Source organism: Nycticebus coucang, chromosome 9 (genome assembly GCF_027406575.1).
Source record: "Nycticebus coucang isolate mNycCou1 chromosome 9, mNycCou1.pri, whole genome shotgun sequence".
Classification (NCBI taxonomy): Eukaryota; Metazoa; Chordata; class Mammalia; order Primates; family Lorisidae; genus Nycticebus; species Nycticebus coucang.
The window spans coordinates 130,541,462-130,558,816 of NC_069788.1; the positions used below are offsets into that span (position 1 = coordinate 130,541,462).

Genomic DNA, 17,355 nt, shown 5'->3' on the forward strand with positions numbered 1-17,355 from the left:
TTGCCTCAGCCTCCCTAGTAGCTGGGACTACAGGCACCCGCCACAACGCCTGGCTATTTTTTTTTGTTGTTGCAGTTTGACCGGGGCTGGGTTTGAACCCGCCACCCTCGGCATGTGGGGCCGGCGCCCTACTCGCTGAGCCACAGGCGCCGCCCCTTATTAAACTAATTTAAGAGGAAGGGGAAACACTGTCTGCCTCTTCAGCTGCTCAGGACTTAAACCTGACTGTTCGTGCTGTGGAGCTGCTACGCTACTAAAACCCAAATTAGTTTTGGCTTGTGTTTGTTTATTTTTTAATTGACAAAATTAATTTTGTCACATAAAACATGTTTCGAAATATGAAGACATTGTGGAAGGGCTCGATTGATCTGATAAACATGTACTACCTCACATACAGATCATTGGTTTGGTTTGGTTTGGTTTTAATCTAAAAGGATACTATGTTTGAAGGATATTATGTATACTAACTTCTAATAAGGGAGTCTAGGAGAAAAAGACACAGTTGTGTACTAGGGAGAAAAACCTGTATTTATGTTCCAATTAATTTTGTTTTCAAAGTATGAAAAAGAATGTTGAAATCATATACTATGTGGCATCATTGCTTGGACCTTAATAACCTGAAACTTGAACAGAACAGAATATATGGAATATATAATCGTTTTATTAAACATCCTTGGTCATAATTTCTCTTTTCTAGAGATCAGGATGTTGAGTGTAATCCGTGGTAATCAACGGATTACCAACATCTATCAGTCACCAAGAAAGAAGAAAATGTTCCTTGTATAAAAAAATTCCCCAAATAATCTAATATGATCCGTCGCGATGTCTCCATCACACAAACATCACTGTTTTCTGTAGTCCTTGCACAGCAGCAAAGCCTAAAAGAGTGTGTGTTGTTGAGAGTCTCCTCTGCCTGCAAGTCTAGGGCAGTGGCCTTGTCGTTTTAACATACGCTGCATCCTGGGCACAGTGGGCAGGCACCCTGGACAGAGCATACTCTAGCCAGGGAGGAGTGGGGTTATTATTTGTTTACTGATACTTCCTCCCCCATCCACAACTGTGTTGAAACTTCCCTGTTTCTTTCTCTCCAGATATAATATAGATATGATAGGTTAGGAATAATATTGTTCTGAGAATCAAAAAAGTATTTTTGAAGTGTTTTTAATTTTTTAAGAAAGTTTTTTTAACTGTCTTTAAGTTGATGTTTATTCACCAGACAAATATTTATTGATCAAATAATACGTGCCATACAGTGTGCTAGGCACTAAGACATAAGCATGTGGGTGGATAAGTAGATACTCTAGTTTTCTAAATAGATAAATAATTAAATTCAGCCAAAGAAGGGAAAAATAGTCATCAGTAAGTGGATATTACTGCATTTTGTTAATATGTAAGTAGAAATCTAAATTTTGTGTACAGCTGAATATGATATAAACAAACTAGGTATCATTTGCACTGAAGATAGTGTACACAAGTTCAAAATAGTTGTTGCACAAATAACTGGCTACTGGAACATATTTTCTAATGGATTGAATCGCAGAGTTTCTTCTGGTAGAATGGCAACTACCACATCTCCAAAAACAGCTTGTAACATTTTCATATCATTAGCCCTCCTCCACCAACTTGAAGGCCCCGCGGACCCAGTAACTTAGATTGTTTCCACGACAGGCAAATGCTGTGCCACTAGGAATTCCTAGTAGGGAAGGGCCATGCAGTACGGAACAGTGCTAGCCGGTGAGTGAGTTCCCAATGTACATTAGGGTTCTGATCCACCACGATTCGAGTGATTAAAAGCCCAGGTGGAAGCCCAGTGTGTCAGCATTTCCTCTGAGTGTATCTGATTACCTTGAGTTTCCTGGGAATACCATCGAAGATGGTAAGACTGAATTTCATTTGATACAAATCTTTTTTATTTTTAACTGGTTGCCAGCTAAGAGTCATGAAATTTTGAAAAAAATTCAATTTCTGATTTTCCTTGAAAACTCAGAAGATCTGCATCACATGCTCTCAACTGGCCGGAGCTGCTGGCAGCTGCCCCATTGTGAGAGGGAGGAGTTCTCTGATAGGTTGCAGTCTTGCCACTCCTAGTGTCTTACCCTCAATCTTACCCTTCACATTATTGAGTTTAAAAGATCATCCCTACATTTTCAGGATCTGAGAAAGTTTGAGCTCTAGACTTTTATTTTGTAGACTTTATTAAACCCTGAGACTGAGATGCTCAAAGGCTGGCAGACATTTCCTTTGAGGCAATTCAGCGTGGGCACAGCAGCCCCCAGCTTGTCGTGGTCTGTCTTCTAACACAGTGCAATAAAACCAGTAAGAGAGCGAGCAAGACGCCTGCCCCGTAGATCGAGTTTTATGTTTTATACTTTGATAATTAGTTTTTAATATTTTTAACTATTTAAAAATCACTGCCAAGACAAATTTCAAAAATGTTCTTCATAGTAACCATAGAACTAGAAAAGGAAAGCTTTTTATGTTATGATTATTAATTTTATGTATTAAATGACTGATATCATTTATTCTTTCCAATTTCTCTTCACTCATGACTTCTGCATCTGTTTTTTAGTAATAGTTATTGGGTTTTGATAAACTACCAATCTTGTATTATATCCTCTTTTATCTTCTGAATATATTTGTTCTTTTCCAGGTGGTGGTAGCAGGCATCATAATAATTCAGAATATTGGAGGTAAGCAGTAGAAAGTGGACCGCTTATGCGGACCTGACGATGGACATAGCTCCTTCCTTTCGTCTCTTGCCTCACCACACACAGTGTAGCTGGGAACCTGAGTCTCCAGGAAGACACAGGTTTCTTCAGAAGCCCTGTGTTGGCCTCGTTACTCTTTTTGGAACCTTTTTAGCAGCACTTGTGACAGTAGCTTCTAAATTCAATTGTAGTGGTCTTATTATTAGGTATGCAACAAGCCTCTGAAGTATTTGCTTTCTGTGGTTGTAATGGTAGGAGTTGGGAAAATTCTCTGGCTGATGCTGAAATATTTCCCCTCTATTTTTGCCCTAATCACCCCCATTGGTGGAAACTGCTCTAGAGGGAGTGATGTTCTGTGGGCTGTCAACACTCAGGTGTGAGTAAACAGTGTATACAACCAGGAAATGTTAAATGACCAAGTGGTTTAAAGGTACTAAGACCTATCACATTTTGTAACAGTTTAATCTAATTCAATTAAATTACCAGTTTATGTGGAATGTTCAGTTCATGAATTTGGATCTAAATTTGTGACCTGGCACAGCATCTACTGTTGTATTTTCTGTATCCTTCACCTTGATTCCTTCCTTGTTCTCTAATCTTATTTGTAACTATTATTGTTTATGACTCTATTTTAACACTTGCTTAAATTAGATTGAAGTTATCTCTGTATACGTTCACCCCCTATATTGTAAGCTCCCTTAGGTCAAGGATTATATCTCATTTCTCTTTGTAAACTGCCAGCACCTGCACTTGATAAACCTCTGTTGAATTAAATGGAATAGAAATGATTAGTGTGATCTATCTTTGAGTACTTTTAATATTCTAGATGCATGTATAAAAAAGGGAAAGGGGAATGCTAGATGATTGATCACTAGCTTCCAATATTTGAAAGGTTGAATATGAAATACAAAAAAAAGGCACAAGGTGGGGGCAAGATGGCTGACTAGAGACATTCTTGCCAGACTGTCCTGGAGAGAAGGAAGGGTTTCAAATAGGGAAGACAGGAGAAGGGATGCAGCACAGGTGAATTTCAATGAGCAAAGTGCCAGAGCAATGACCAAACCCAGCGAGGCTTGGAGCCTGGAGAAGAGATAAGGGGGAGTGTCTCTTTCTCCCTCTCACAGTCCTTCAGTAATAAGCGGGCTGCCAAGTTACTAGGAAGCTTTTCTACCCACACAAACCCAAGCACTGTGGGAACCATGGAACTGTGGGGAGAGCTTGCATGATCCCAGAGCTTGGACACTTCATGAGGGGTTCCCCTTCAAGGAGATTGAGGAGAAGCTGGAGAGCAGGCTTTCTTCCTGTCAGATGCTTATTACTGCCCCTCCTGCACCCACTGCAACCGTGAGAGTAGTTTCAACTGAGAATTTGGTGAGCAGCCCCCTCCCCACAGCTGGCGTATCCTGCAGTCTAAAGTTTCCACAGAGACTCGGGCATACACATCTCCTCTTGGGGACCTGTAGCACCTGATCTGGGAGCTCCCTTCCCACCAACATTTTGCAGAGCTACATGCCAGCAGGTCATACACACAGGCTGCATCCCATACCCTCAGGACTTAGCAGGTTGCTGAGGGGCATGGGAGGAGAGATTTAGGAGCTGGACTTGGGAGGTGAAGAAGCCCACATGGGTGGAACTGATGGGAGAAAACTGTGGGGGTCCAAGACATGGAGAATTAGGGAAGTACCCATCCCTCCATGCTGTCAGAGTAGGGTGGGGTCTCCAGTGGGGAAGGTCCTACCCTGTTTTGCCATAGCGACCATACGCAGCTGGCATGCAGGCGGGGAGGATCCCAGCCCAGGGCGTCAGAGCAACCGAGGGCAGCGCAAAGCAAGAGGGGCAGAGTTCACTCCCCACAGCCCAGGGCGTCACAGCAACTGAGGGCAGCGCAAAGCGAGAGGGGCAGAGTTCACTCCCCACAGCCAGTTTTTGAAGTATGGCCCCTCCCTCACAAGCAGCTTTCTGACTATGAAAGCTCTCCTCTACCCTCCTCCCAGCAGCTTTCCCTACTGGCCAAGAACGCAACCTCTGAGCCTTGCTGAGGCTTTGCACAACCTAACCACACCCAGACTCACTCCTCCACCCATTGCTGCTGTGGGGGAAATGAAGCAATCCCCTAGGAGCTACATGACCTAGCTCCCCAACCCTGGAGCATTCAAGTGCCCCACTAGAGCTCATCACAGGCAGTTGGCTTTCATCACTCATTCAAGTGCCCCACTAGAGCCATCTCTGCAGTTGGCTTTCTCCTGTAAGCACCAGCCACTGGAAGGGAAGGACAACTCTATAGCTTATCATAGCATCTACCAACTCAGTCAAACAGGGCATGGCTGATTCTTAAAAGCATCATGGACCATCTTAGAAATTAAGCTGAGAGTCCCAATACAATTAACACTGCTTTGAAGAGGGGAAGACAGTAGCGTAGAAGAAATTCAAGGGGACATTGCTTATTAGGAGAGAAACAACCCCTTGATTTGTGAAGGGTTTCCCTCCTCCCCTAAAGGCCTCTGGGCTGATCAAGGAATTGCTCAGAGTCTGTGCAGAGACGTTTCACTGGAGAGCAGGTACAGCAGAGAGTTGGAACCTGCCAATCCCAGGTTTCTACAATAAATACCATCTTGATCATTCTGGGGCATGGAGCCATGCTGGCATGGAGCCCAGCCTCCTAGCAATACCCTTTGTATCACCTCCACAGAGCCAGGGAGGGAACAGATGCTACCCTGTGTACTGTGGGGCAAGTACACCTCTCCAGCATGGGAGACGAGCAAAGTAGGAGCCCCAGATGCCATAGGCACCACTTGGGAAGTTTGAGGTGACTGCATGGTGTTGGGAGAACCTGGGCCAAAGAGTAGTGCTGGCCCACCTGTGTGGACCCTAAGCCATTGACACTGCACTACAGGGCATCAGCAATACCCACAGTGGTGGCCAGAGCCAGCTCTGAAGCTGTGCCCAAGTTAGAGCAAGGGAGAACAGGTGCCCTGCAATCCTGTTAACCCAGAGCTTAGTGAAGGGAAGCCAGATGAGAAGAAACCAGCAAAAGAACTCTGGTAATGTGAACAAACAAAATAGATAGCCCCAAGGGAAGAAAATGAAGCTACAGTAGTGGACCCCACCCATAAGAAAATTGCCACATGACAGAAGTGGAATTCAGAATATGGATGGCAAATAAGATGAATGGAATTGCAGAGAAAGTAAAAATCTAACAAAAAGAAGCCAAAAAATACTTCAGGAAATCAATGAAAAGCATGAAATCACTAGAGAGCTAGATAACAAAAGAAAGGACAAAATAGAACTTAAAGTAATGAGTCATTTAGGGAATTTCAAAATGGAGCCAAAAGCTAAACCAAGGAGAAGAAAGAATTCCAGAGCGTGAAGACAAAGCTACTCATATAACACAGTCATTCCAGGAGGCAGGGGAAAAAATAAAAAAATCTGAGCGATCACTGAGGGAGATATGGGACAATGTGAACTGATCTAACATTCAAATTATAGGTATCCCTGAGGGAGGAGAAAAAAGAACTAAAAGCATGGAAAACCTTTTTGAGGAAAACTTCCCTGGTATCACTAGAAATTCAGACGTACAAGATGGACATTGAACACTGGGAGGAGTCATAGCAAATAGGTCATCTGCAAGATGCATAGTAATCAAACGGGCCCCAGTCAAAATGAAGGAGAAGGTTCTCCAAGCAGGAAGACAAAAGCATCAAATAACCTACAAAAAACCCATCTAACTAAATACAGACTTCTCAGCAAAAACCTTACAAATCAGAAGGGATTGGGGTCCCATTTTGAATCGACTTGAACAGAACAACTGCCAGTCTAGAATTTTGTATCCTACAAAACAAAATTTCACAATCAACAGAGAAATTAAGGCTTTTCCACACAAGCAAACACTGAGGGAATTTGCTCTGTCCAGACCTACCTTATACAAAATACTCAGAACAATACTATACACAAATCAGCAAAACAAATTGCCATCAGTTAAATTCACCACAAAAAAGCCCCTGAAACTCATAACTCCTATTAAACAATAGAACAAGAAATAAAGCAATAAGGGACCATCCAAAAGGATGAACAAACCAACATCCCACATATCAGTGCTATCAATCAGTGTTAAAGGGTTGTATGTACCTCTCAAAAGATGTAGGTTGGCTGAATGGATGAAAAAATACAACCTAAGTATCTGATGTCTCCAGGAAACATACAGATTACAAGGGTGAACATCCTTTAAAGATGAAAGGATGGAAATTGAGTAGCTATTCTCATATCAAATAAAATTGGCTTTAAAGCAACAAAGGTAAGAAAAGCAGAGGGTCATTATATAATGGTAAAGGGAATTATCCAACTAGAAGACATTACAATCCTAAATGTATATACACACAAAATAGGAGCTCCCAGATACATAAAGCACATTTTACTAGAGCTAAGCAAAGAAATAAATAGCACTGTCATAATTTCTAGGAACCTCAAACCCAACTGTCAGACCTTGACAAAGCATCAAAACAAAAAATAAGTAGTAGACTTAAACCAAACTCTAAATCAAATGTACCTAGCAGACATTTACCGAACCTTCCATCCAAACACTTCCTCTCAGCAGCACATGAGATATTCTCCATGATTGATTATATCTTAGGCCACAGTGTAGGTCTCAACAAATTTAAAAAAAATCAAAATCATACCATGTACCTTCACAGACCATAGCAGATAAAAACTAAAAATCAATTACAAGAGAAACACTCAAACCTACGCATAGTTATGGAAATTAACCTGCTGTTGAACTCCTACTGGATCACAAATGAAATAAGGATAGAAATCAAAAAATTCTTTGAACTGAAGAACAAAGGGATACAAGCTATCCCAACTGTGGGACACTGCAAAAGCATTCCTTAGAGGAAAATTCATAGCTGTAAATACCTACATCAAAAGACAGGAAGATCACAAATTAATAACCCACTGTCATGCCTCGGGGAACTATTAATAGAAAAAGAACAAACTAACCCAAAACCAGCAAGAAAAACAAGGTAAGAACAGAACTAAATGAATTGGGGGGAAAAATGATACAAAGGATTAACAAAACAAGTAGCTCGTTCTTTCAAAAGATAAACAAAATTGAGAAACCTCTTGCTAGACTAACCAAGAACAGAAGAGAATGGAAACAAATAAGCTCAATCAGAAATAAAGATGGTGATATTACAACTGATCCTGCATAAATGCAAGACATCATCCATAAATACAACGTATATCTTTACATGCGTAAACTAGAGAACATAGAGGAAATGGTTAAATTCCTGGAAATACACAACCTCCCAATACTCAACCAGGAAGAAATAGAACTTCTGAACAGACCAATAATCAACAGTGAGATCAAACTTTCTCCCCCCACCAATAAAAAAAGCCCTGGACCAGATGGATTCACTACTGAATTCTATCAGTCCTACAAAGAAGACCTTGGTACCCATGCTAAGGAAATTATTCCATAATATCAAAAAGGAGGGACTCCTACCCGACTCATTTTATGAAGTCAGCATCACCTTGATACCAAAGCCAAGAAAGGACACAACAAAAAAGAAAACTATAGACCAATGTCCCTTATAAATATAGATGTAAACATCCTCAAAAAAGTCAGCAAACTGGCGCTCCTGTAGCTCAGTGGGTAGGGCACCGGCTACATACCCTGAGTCTGGCAGGTTTGAACCTGGCCCAGGCCAGCTAAAACAACAATGACAACTGCAACAACAACAAAATAGCCGGGCGTTGTGGTGGGTGCCTGTAGTCCCAGCTACTTGGGAGGCTGAGGCAAGAGAATCGCTTGAGCCCAAGAGTTTGAGGTTGCTGTGAGCTGTGACGCCATGGCACTCTACCCAGAGCAACAGCTTGAGACTGACTCAAAAAACAAAAAAGAAGAAAAGGAAGAAAGAAAGAAAAACTGAGGCAAACTCACTTGAGCCTGAGTTTGAGGTTGCTATGAGCTATGACACTTTAGCACTCTGTCAGCTTGAGGCTCTGTCTCAAAAAAAAAAAAAAAAAAAAGCACTAGCAAACAATCCACTAAAACCAAGTGGGTTTCATCCCAGGAATTCAAAAATGGTTCAACATACCACATACATAAATCAATAAATATGATTAATGACATAAACAAAAGCCAAAACAAAGACCCTATGATCCTCTCAACAGATGCAGAAAATCATTTAACAAAATCCAACATCCCTTCCTGATAAAACCTCTCAACAAACTAGACATAGAAGGAACGCATCTCACAATAATAAAAGCCTTAAATATGACAAACCCACATCCTACTGAATGGGGAAATACTGAATTCCTCCTAAGAACTAGAAAAACAACAAGGATGCTCACTGTCACTACTCTGTTCAACATCGTACTGGAAGTCCTACCCAGAACATGCAGACAAGAGAATATTAAGGGTATTCAGACTGGGAAAGAGGAGGTCAAACTCTTTCTCTTCACTGATAAAATGATCTTGTATCTAGAAAACACCCATAGAGTCTACCCTGAGTCTCCTGGAATTGATAAATAAATTCAGTAAAGTCTCAGGATACAAAATCAATCTACATAAATTAATAGCACTTCTATATACTACAGTCAAGCCGAGAGTCAAATCAAAGACTCAGTACCCACAAATAGCTGTAAAGAAAATAAAATGCCTAGCCAGGCAGAGTGGCTCTCACCTGTAATCCTAGCACTCCAGGAAGCCAAATTGGGATGATTGCTTGAGTTTGAGACCAGCAAGAGCAAGATGTCATCTCTATTAAAAATAGAAAAAATTAGGTGGCATAGTCCACACTTGTAGTCTCAGCTACTTGGGAGGCTGAGGCAGGATGATCACTTGAACCCAGGAATTTGAGGTTGACAGTGCCCAATGATGATGCCACTGTACTCTATCTTGGACAACAGAGTGAAACTTTGTCCCAAAAAAAAAGAAAAGGAAAGAAAAAAAGAAAAAACAACTGAAAAGAAAATACCCAGGGCTACACTCAACCAAGGAGATGAAAGATCTCTACAAGGATCAATGAAACTCTGAAGAAAGAAATGACAGCATTTATAAACAATTCGAAAAACATAGCATGTTCATGGATGGGTAGAATAGAATAAATGTTGTTAAAATGTCCACACTACCCAAAATGACTTACAAATTCAATGCCGTCCCAATCAGATTATCAAAGTCATACTTCACAGATCTAGAAACATAATTCTAATTCTATGCTTTATTTGGAACCAGAAAGGAGCCCAAATAACCAAAGCAGTCTTAAGCAAAAAGAACAAATCTGGAGGCATCACATTATCAGCCTTCATACTATCCTAGAAACCTATAGTAACCAAAACAGCATGGTACAGGTACAAAGAGAACCCAGATCTAAGACCATCTATCTACAATGAACCAGTCTTTGACAAAGCAAACAACAATGTATGCTGGGGAAAAGAAGCTCTTATTTCATAAATGGTGCTCACCACTCACAAAAATCAATTCGAGATGTGTAAAAGACTTATGTCTAAGGAATGAAGCTGTAAGAATTTTATAGGAAAATATAGGGAAAACTCCTCTAGATTGTCTGCCTGGTAAAGAATTTATGAAAAAGACCCCAATGGCAATCATGACAACAACAAAATTTAATAAATGAGGTTTGATTAAACTAAAAAGCTTCTGCACAGCTAAAGAATAATCAACAGAACAAACAGAAAACCCACAGAATGGGAGAAAATACCCACAAGTCACACATCCAGTAAGGGGCTAATAACCAGGATTTACAAAGAACTCAAGCAAATCAGCAAGAAAAAGTAACCCTATTAAAAAGTGGGTGAAAGACATGAACTGAAGTTTCTCAAAAGAAGATAGACAAGTGGCCATTAGGCAAATAAGCATGAACATCACTAATCATCAGGGAATTATAATTTAAAACCACAATGAGAGATTCCTTTACCCCAGTTAATGGCATTTACCAAAAAGTCAAAAAACAATAGATCCAGGCATGAATGCAGAGAGAAAGAAATGCTTATATGCTATTGTGGGACTGCAAATTATTACAACCTCTAAGCAAAACAGTATGATCCAACAATCCACTGTTGGGTTATTTACCCAAAGGCAAAAAAGACTTTTCATCAAAAAGACACCGACACTCAAATGTTTATTGCAGCACAATTCACAATTGCAAGGATGTGGAATCAATCCAAGTGCCTATCAATTCCTGAGTGGATTAATAAAATGCGCGCGTGTGTGTATGTACACACATCTCAAGTACACACACACACACACACCATGGAGTACTCTTTAGCCATAAAAAGTATGAATTAATACCTATAGCCACAATCTGAGTAGAAATGGAGTCCCCTCTCCTAAGGATCTCAAGAATGGAAAGACAAACTCCACATGTACTCACTATTCTAAATACCAAGTGAGCCCACGTGTGCACAGAGGGAAGCCAGACTCAGTGGAAACCAACCAGGGGAAAGGAGTGGAGGGGAGAATGAAAATCTACCCCATGGCTACTAGGAACACCCCTTTAGCTGGGACGTGAGCATTACAAAAGTGATTCAGACCACCTAAAACATTGGTACCCCCTTAATATTTTGAAATTAAAAAGAAAAAATATTTTTAAAAAGACTCTTAGACAAATTCAGTATTGTTCTAGAGGGCAGAACTGATTCAAATGGAAAGAAATCTGCAGAGAAGTTGGTTTGGAATCACTTTGTAACTAAGCTGTGTGACAGATGGCCTGCATACTTTTGAAAATGCTCCTTATCACTGAAAACATTTAGATCTGACTGGTCAATTGTCAGAATGTTCTAAAAATCCTAAAAAGGATTTTTGCATTGGTGGAAGATAAATCATGAGTTTTCCCAACTCTAAGTTTATTTGCTTGCTTATTTTAGATTTTTCTTGAAAAGTGATTTAGAAGCAGTCACAGCAATTTTTTCTTTCTTTTCTTTTTCTTTCTTTCTTTCATTTATTTATTTATTTATTTGTGATAGGAAATCACTCTGTCGCCTCGGCTAAAGTGCTGTGACATCACAGTTTGCTGGGACTACAGGCACATGCAACCATGCCTGGCTGATTTTCTAAATTTTTTGTAGAGACTGAGTCTTGATCTTCCTCAGGCTAGTCCCAGAGACTCTCTTAACTTGGCATTCTCAGGATCTAGAATTACAGATACAATCCACAGTGCCTGGCAGTCACAGTAATTTTTAATATCCCTTAAACTTAGAAAAGCTGGTAATGCTTATCAGAATGATGTTCTCATGATTTTCTTCACATTGGTTAAAAGTTTACTTATTGAGAGTCCTCTGAGTAACAACCGAATAAGTATTTTCAGAGTTTTTTCCCCCCTTTTTTCTTAGCCTGAGAGGCATAAATAATTTCTATTATAATAGAATTAGAAGCTGGCTCTTGTGAGCAGGACATTGAGTTAGACATCAGCTACCTTAAATTCTGTCTACTTCAGTCTCTGCCATTGAGTAGCCCTGTGTCTTGGGGAAATCTCTCCCTTACTCTTTTGACTTCAGTTTCCTCCTTGGTAATTGTGAGGATGGGGGTGAAAAGCAGGGAATTTAGGGACCCTTCTTACCCCCAAAATTTAATTCTAATTTGGCACTTTGGGAAGTATGTTAATTATTTCGAGGCATTACCATAATTTAACACGGCAAAGTTCAATGAAAGGGTATACTTGGCTCAAAAGACGATTTGGCCCTTTATTTGGTTATCTTGGACAATGAGTTACTATTGCCCTCAAAGCCTCCATAGATGCTATACTTTGTCACTAAGAAAAGGGAAATCTCAGACCTTGAGTCTAGTCTTTGGGGGAGCCTCTGAGTTTAATATCTAGGAACTCTAGCCCTAAAAAGTGTTTCTTGATATACATTGGGTCTGTGGAACTCCTGAACAAATCAGACCATGCCAACTTGAGAAGAAACAACGTATTGGGTGGCGCCTGTGGCTCAAAGGAGTGGGGCGCCGGCCCCATATGCCAGAGGTGGTGGGTTCAAACCCAGCCCCAGCCAAAAACTGCAAAAAAAAAAAAAAAAAAACAGTGTATTTATTGGGGAGGATCTGTAATATACTGTGAATATGACTGACTTAATGTTACTTCTTCTAAATGTATTTTAACTTTTTTCTTATCCATTGGAAATATATTGGATGTTTATAAGATTATATGAGGTGTGGCATCAAATTGGATTTTTCACATCTTAAGTACTTACCCGCATATGATGTAGCTCAAATAGCTTTATTTATTAGCAGTGTAAATGCTGTGAGTTTTTGCAGTAGTTGTTTAGAACTGAAAAATAATGTAATAGAGTCCATTAAAGTCAAGTATTCTACTAGACATCTTATATCTCAAACAACTTTTCCAGGTAGATAATATTATCCTTATTTTCTAGAGAAGAAATCGGTTTGCAGAGAGGATCGTAACTTGATCACCACTACCCTATAATTAAGCTTCAACTTAAACCTCATTCTGTTGGCCTTTATTCTTTCTGCTGTGAAATAATAAATGTTTGAAAAGCTGTGAAGAGATTAAATGTTCAGGATTTTTTAAATTCTTTGGGGGCTGGAACTATGTTTTCATTTGTCTTCTTACCTTTACCAAGTTTCTGAGAAGAACTCAGTAAATTATGTTTTTTGAATGAATTAAACAATTGTAAAAGTTCTGCTTAAAAGTTTAAGATTTTTGTCTCAAAGAGACAATTTTATAGACCATGTAAATGGTAAAAAAAAAGAAACTCGAAAGCCCATAGAATGATGCCTAGTTTAAAATTATATAAAAGTGTAAAATTTCTAAGTATTGGGGAGAGTTAGATCTTATTTATGTAAGATATATAAAAAGAATATTGAAAAAATTTTAAATCTTTTATTTTTAGGCTGGGTAATCATGTCTTAGACTAATGCTTCCTAACTCCTTTATTCTTTAAAATTTTTTAAATTTCTCAATTTTCTTGAGATATGATTCCCCTGAGGAATTGATGAAAAATGTGAGAAGCCTGTAAAAGTAAAATGATTATGAATTTCCCTTGATCAGTATTTTTTATTTCAGATTAATATGAGGTTACAAACAGTTTACATTGTTTGCGTTTGTTAGGTATAGTCCCTTGGCATGTACCCTTACCTTGTGCCTGTTAGGGGAGAGCTCACCAATCTCCCTGCCTCTTTCCTCCCCTCCCCCAACTTGAGTTTAATTGAGTTTTTCTTGTGTGGGTCTATATTAACTCATCTACTGGCTTCATGTTAGTATTGACTAACATTGAATGCTTGCTTTTCCATTCTTGTGATGCTTTACTAAGGAGAATATTCCCTAACTCCATCCAGGTTAATACAAAAGATGTATAGCCTCCATCTTTGTTATGGCTTAGTAGTAGTGTTAATAAACCACAGTTTAGTAATCCATTTCTGGGTTGGTGGGCACTTGTGTTGATTCTACATCTTGGTGATTGTAAATTGAGCTGTGATAAGCAATCTACTGCAAATGTCTTTATGATGAAATGATTTTTTTTCTCCTGGGTGGATACCTAGTAATGGGATTTTGGGATCAAATGGAGCATCTTTTTCGAGTTCTTTGTATTCTCCATACTTCTTTCCAAAGAAGCTGTATTAGTTTGTAATCCCACCAGCGATGTATAAGTGGATGCTTCACTCCACACCCACACCAACATCAGCAGCAATCCCACCAACAATGTAAAAGTTTTCCCTTCTCTTTACAACTGGGCCAGCATCGGCAGCTTTGGGACTTTGTGATGTGGGCCATTATCACTAGGGTCAGGTGCTTTGGATTTGCATTTCTGTAATGATTAGGGGTGATGAGAATTTTTTCATGTGTTTTCTTAATCAATATTTGTTCCATGGGAGGTCAGGAGTTCAAGACCAGCCCGGGCAAAATGTTGAGAACCCATATCCAAAATAAAAATTTTAAAATGTGCTGAATGTGGAGATGCCCACCTGTAGTCCCAGCTACTCTGGAGAGTGAAGTGGGAGGATCACCCGAGCCCGGGATTTTGAGGCTGCAGTGATCTGTGATGGCGCCACTGCACTGTGGCCTGGGTAGGTAATGTTTATTATAAGGAGAAAGGAAGGCCTAAGACAGGACAGGAGAGAGGGAAGCCAGCGGCCTGGCTCGTGTGCCCTCCAGAGGAGGAACGGAGTTGATGGTGAGCGAGGATGAGATGATCACAGGAGACATAAAGGAGCATGTGATGTCAGAACTTCACAGAAAACCTTTTTTTCCCCCAAGATCAATCAAGCACCAGGGATTAGCCATAGAGCACAAATGTGGTCTAACAAATTAATTGGAAAAATCTAATCTTCAAATCTCTAAATTTTATAAGGAAAAAATTACGTCTCTCTAAATTTAATACTCTTATTCTAAGGTTCTAGAAATATTTGCCTTTCAAAAATAGAGAGCCGTATGGTAAAATGCTATTTAAAGGCAATTCTTGATCTTCTCCCAACACTAATGAACTGGGGGCTTAAAATAGGCCAGCGCCAGTGGTAACCCTCTGCTGGCCATTTCCTCAGGAACTGGAGTAGCATTTTCTTGGAATTGTTGCTATTGGGACATAAAGTCAGAAAAGATACATCTGCAAGTTTTAATATTTAATGCTGTTACAGTCAAGAAAATCCTGGCTTAGAGAGTTTGAGTTTGGTGAACTAACTAGTAAAAAGATTATGAACTCTGGTGGTACGGTATGAGTATAGGTGGTTTTCACAGTCCCTGTGATTTGCCTGATGTGATTTTTTCCCCCTAAAACCTTAGATAGTTTCATGTTCATTTCAACTCCTGAGACAGACCATTCAGTAAGCTTGAAAATCGTTAGAAATCAACCCCCCTCTCATCTTCTTAACAAGCCAGAGAAAGTCCTGTTAGCTCTTACAAGTGCATGCTAAGAGCAAAGTCAGTTGATACTCTGGGTTCCTATCTTGTCCAGCTCAAAATGTGGGAAGATGAGTCGTTCCTAAGATAATGTAAATTTTTATCTGGCTCTTATGAATAAACATGAAGACCACTGTGGATAGTATGTTCTTTCCTCAGTTCTTCAAAGCCCCAGTTCTTTAAAGAAGAGGAAAGATTGAAAAACTGACCCATACTGTGAAGGGGGAACCCTGTACATTAGTGGTCTGACTTAAACCCTCTGAAATTACTGAAAGTCCGTCACAGAATCCACAACCCTTACTCTAGCAGGCTTTATTAATACTTCCGTGTGGAAATCTAAGTTTTAAGAGAAACCCCATAACCTTTATGCATTCAGGTGGCACAGTTTCTAAATCTCATAAACAGAAAGGTATAAACAAGATCATTTTCAGTTGAGAAAAATAAAAATGTCAAATTCTCATATTTGACAAATTCAAATTTTACAGTTAGATGAAGTTAGAAACCATTTGAATTTATCCCCTTCCTGTTTGTTTGTTGGTTGGTTGGTTGGTAGGGCAGCGAAGTGCTCAGTCTTTGAGATGTTCAAGTTTGTACTCGCTTGGGAAGCTGTGTTGGGCGCGCTGTTACAGCGCCATCTGCTGATCGGTGTATCTGTAGTGAAACTGCAGCTTTTTTGAGACTGCAGTTTATCCCCGAGAAATTGTAGAAAGCACTTCCGAGAGACACAGGAAATTTGGAAAGAGAGTCTTCTTCACAAGCACTTTATTTGACAGGATTTACTGGTAATGTATCTTTTTTTTAAGTTTTGAAAATAATGTTTTTCTTACTAATGATTTCTATTGAAATTTGATTATAAAATTTTCAGAATAGTAGGTATTCTAGCCACTTTTTACTGAAATTTAACATCTTAGTAAATGATTAAACAAAGATAATTTTCTAGGATTATAGAACATTCTCACCATATACAGGATGGACATAAAGTTCACATGCAATTGAAATAGTATTAGTTTGTAAACTATTTAAAAAATCGCATGCAAACTTTATGTTCACCCTGTATTTCAGTTTCCATGTATGTATGAATTAGGGAAATGACATTGTTTTTAGAGTTTTGAAAAAGGTCCTTTTACAAAAAGAGACTAGGGCGGCACCTGTGGCTTAGTGGTTAGGGCGCTGGCCCCATATACCGAGGGTGGCAGGTTCAAACCTGGCCCCGGCCAAACTGCAACAAAAAAATAGCCGGGATTTGTGGCGGGCACCTATGGTCCCAGCTACTCAGGAGGCTAAGGCAAGAGAATCTCCTAAGCCCAAGAGTTGGAGGTTGCTGAGAGCTGTGACGCTACCCCACTCTACTGAGGGAGACAAAGTGAGACTGTCCCTACCAAAAAAAAAGATAAAAAAGAGACTGTACTATGTACTATTGAGTGGGGATAGATTACTAAGAAAAACATTCAGTGGAACCAACAAATTAATAAAACATATGGGATAGAATAGTTACTATCTATGACTAAAAACACATTTGAAAGAAAATGGAATCCCTCTTAGGTGGAGAGGCAAATGTATTCCTTCCTCCCATGGTACAGCTGTTTGTAGAAGGCTGACTGACTAATCCTCCAACAAGTGCTGAAGTTCAGCACTCACCAGAAGTGCTGAAACCCTAATTCTGTCTTAAGATATCTGAAAGTAATTATACCTTCATACACATATATTAAATTGTTAACAAAAAGGATAGTTGTCTTTGTAAACTCGTGACTTGTTAGGCCCAAACTCCAGTTAAGGCTTTG

The 17,355-nt window shown here is 39.6% G+C and overlaps 1 protein-coding gene across 5 annotated transcripts in view; it reads left to right on the forward strand.

The window, feature by feature from the left end:
- Positions 1-17,355, forward strand: part of SLC38A6 (solute carrier family 38 member 6) — a 73,800-nt gene that overhangs the window by 28,084 nt on the left and 28,361 nt on the right. For all 5 annotated transcript variants that reach the window (XM_053602561.1, XM_053602559.1, XM_053602562.1 and 2 more), the window contains exon 5: positions 2,651-2,690. In XM_053602561.1, the coding sequence (XP_053458536.1) occupies positions 2,651-2,690 (40 nt within the window). The remainder of the gene's footprint in view (positions 1-2,650; positions 2,691-17,355) is intronic.